Source organism: Tupaia chinensis, unplaced genomic scaffold (genome assembly GCF_000334495.1).
Source record: "Tupaia chinensis unplaced genomic scaffold, TupChi_1.0 Scaffold143602_1, whole genome shotgun sequence".
Classification (NCBI taxonomy): Eukaryota; Metazoa; Chordata; class Mammalia; order Scandentia; family Tupaiidae; genus Tupaia; species Tupaia belangeri.
The window spans coordinates 552779-555470 of NW_006203448.1; the positions used below are offsets into that span (position 1 = coordinate 552779).

Here is a 2692-nt window from a genome sequence, read left to right on the forward strand (position 1 = left end):
GCTGCAGGACAATGGATGCAGCTGGTGAGACCGAGCCCTGGGATGGGCTGGGGGCTCAGACATGGGCTTGGCATGAGCCCTCTGGGGCTCTGCCCTTCACCTGCTCCATGGCCTTTGACAGGGGCTCTTCTCTGAGCCTCAGTTTCCTGTCCTCTAAAGTGGGGCCAGACTTCTACCTACCTCCCAGGGCCGCGGCTCAGAGTGGGGACCTAATAAGCAGCAGCTGTGATACATGGCTGTCCTGGTTGGGCACGACATCTGCCAGGGACCCAGGGCCTGCTCTGACACACGGAGAAAGCGGTGTGCAATGCTCCGTGGGGTTGGGGTCCCCGGGACCCACCACCTCTCCCTGGGAATTGGGTCAGGGCTGGGCTCACAATTACAGAAAGAAAGGCAAGAAAGCTTAGGAGCTGGGGAAGCAAAGTGACAGCCTTGTCCAGAAGCGTGTCCAGGACCTTGGGGACAACCAGCAGGGCCCTGGGGCCAATCGGGAAGCTTGCCAGGGCCTGCCAGGGCCAACTGCACAGCTATCCCCACCCCCACAGCTGGCACACCGTGGAGTCTACACCATGGAAACGGGTGCACATGGCCCATCAGCACGCCCCCGCAGCACGCACATGGCTGTGGGTAGACATTGCCGAGACCTCCTATGGTGGGAAACCTGCCCCGCGGGCTGGGGCCTCATTAGCAAGGGCTGTGGCTCCTGGAGCTGCCTGCTGATGGGGCACCGGCCCCTGCTTGCTGCCTGGGGCAGTACTGGCTTTCAGCCTCAGGTGCCCACACGCTCAGCGTGGCCAGAGGCCTCCTTACTCCTGCAGCGCTAGTCACAGAGGAAGCTCATCTGTTTCCCTTTGTCACCCAGTCCTGAGTGGAGCTACCAAGGACGAGAGGGGCCTCAACCCTGGAGCAGGGCCCCAGATCCCCACCCTTGCTATTCTGGGAGAGCAGCTGCTCCCCAGCAGTGGAGGGACAGCCGGCCGGCCAGGCTGGCCTCCTGCCCCGGGGCTGACCGGCTCCCTCCAGTCTGCTGGGGAGGCCTAGCCAGGGGACACTGGGGAGGCTGGCCTGGCCACCCTGCCTGCCCACAATGGTGCTTGCCCAGGTCCCAGAAAAAAGCCTGGAGCCTGCGGGTGGGAGGCCTTGCTGGGCCCAGAAGCTCACGTGCACCTCAGGGGCTCATGGGATGTGAACCCAGTCGCTCTGGGCAAGGCCTTGGTTGGAGAAGGAGCCCTTGACACAGGGATGGTTTGCTCAGAGAAGGGAACGAAGCTGAGAACCCCCTACCCCGCCAAGAGAAGTGGGTAGGCGTAAGCCCTGCACCACCCAGTAACCGCTGGCTTTATCCCCTCCTAGGTCTCGCTAGACTTTGTGAAGAGTGGCGACTACGCCCTGGAGAGGATGGGGGTCACCTACGCTGCCCAGGCCCACCTGAAATCTCCCTTCGACCCCGACAACAAGAGGGTAAAGGGCATCTACTGACAGGGCCACAGCCGCTCCGGAGGCCCGAGCCTGCCACCCAAACAGCGCATGGTCCAAGGCCCCAGTATTGGGTCCTCTCCCTCCTTGGATCTGCCTGGTCCTGCTAGAGCTCCCAGACCAGCCGTGGACAGAGAGGCCGAGATGGCCAGTCCCAAGGTCATAGACCAAAAAGTGCACTAAGCCTCTAGCCCTCCCCGAGACAAACTTGGAACACCTCGGGCTCTGGGACCATGCCCTGGGGCCCTCCGTGGGCTCCACGGGCTCTGGACCATGCCCCGAGGCCTTCCACGGGCTCCTCGAAGGGGCTTAGTAGATGCTGGGTAAGCCCAGAGTAAACTCAGGAGGCAAACAGGCGTCATGGTTGTCGCTGTCTGTTCGAAGTGTCACTGAGTGCGGTGGGCTGCTGGGGCACTTGGCGGCAGCCGTGAGGCTACATCTGGAATCAGGGAGAGGTGGTGACCGACTGGCACTGTCATCCACGGGCATGGTGCCAGAGGCAGATGTGCCCTATGGGCATCACCCATGGGGTTGAGGATGGCTCATTGCTCAGGTCTTGGGAGCAGAGGGGAAGTGTGTGACCCTTCAGGTGAGGACGTTTCCAGCCGGTGAAAAGGTAGGCAGAGCAGGTGTGGGAGGGCCACGGACCCATACCTTCCCCGACCCTAGCAGAAGGCCAGCGCCTGCCTCGGTTACTCCTTGAGCCCCGTGCATGCCAGGTCTTGGAGGAGGGGCTTGCTGCTGGGTAAGACCGGATAACTCCTTTCTGGGTGGCTTCTGTCCTTGCTGTGGTGGGAACAGGGTCCCTGGGAAGGACCCTGCCCCAGTTCTGCCCTGTGCTCTGCCTTTGGGTCAGTGGCTTCCCTGCTCCTTCATGAGCTGCCCCCCGCCCATGCCCAGCCCCTCCCTCTTCACCTTACACTGGGCTCAGCTGACCAGAGGGCAGTGTTTCTCACCCCGGCTGCTGAGAGCTGCTGCTCCGGGCCCTGCGGGTGGTCCCTGTAACCTGCTGAATAGCCTCTAGTGCTGGGGCAGGGCTCCACAGACCACAGGCAGCAGCGGGGTGATTCGGGGTGCCCACCTCCCCACAGCCACTGCAGACTGAGCGGAAGCCAGCAGTCGGGTGGTAGTGGGGTGATTCGGGGCACCCACCTCCCCACAGCCAATGCGGACTGAGCGGGAGCCAGCAGTCGGGTGGCAGCGGGGGGGTTTGGGG

General features: G+C 63.1%; 1 protein-coding gene across 1 annotated transcript in view; it reads left to right on the forward strand.

Annotated features, from left to right (window-relative positions):
* The window catches only part of SARDH (sarcosine dehydrogenase), a 74221-nt gene extending 72389 nt beyond the window's left edge, over positions 1-1832 (forward strand). The window contains exon 22 of the mRNA XM_006164266.3: positions 1354-1832. Coding sequence (XP_006164328.1) covers positions 1354-1479 — 126 coding nt within the window. The 3' untranslated portion in view covers positions 1480-1832. The remainder of the gene's footprint in view (positions 1-1353) is intronic.
* The last annotated feature ends 860 nt before the right edge of the window (positions 1833-2692 follow it).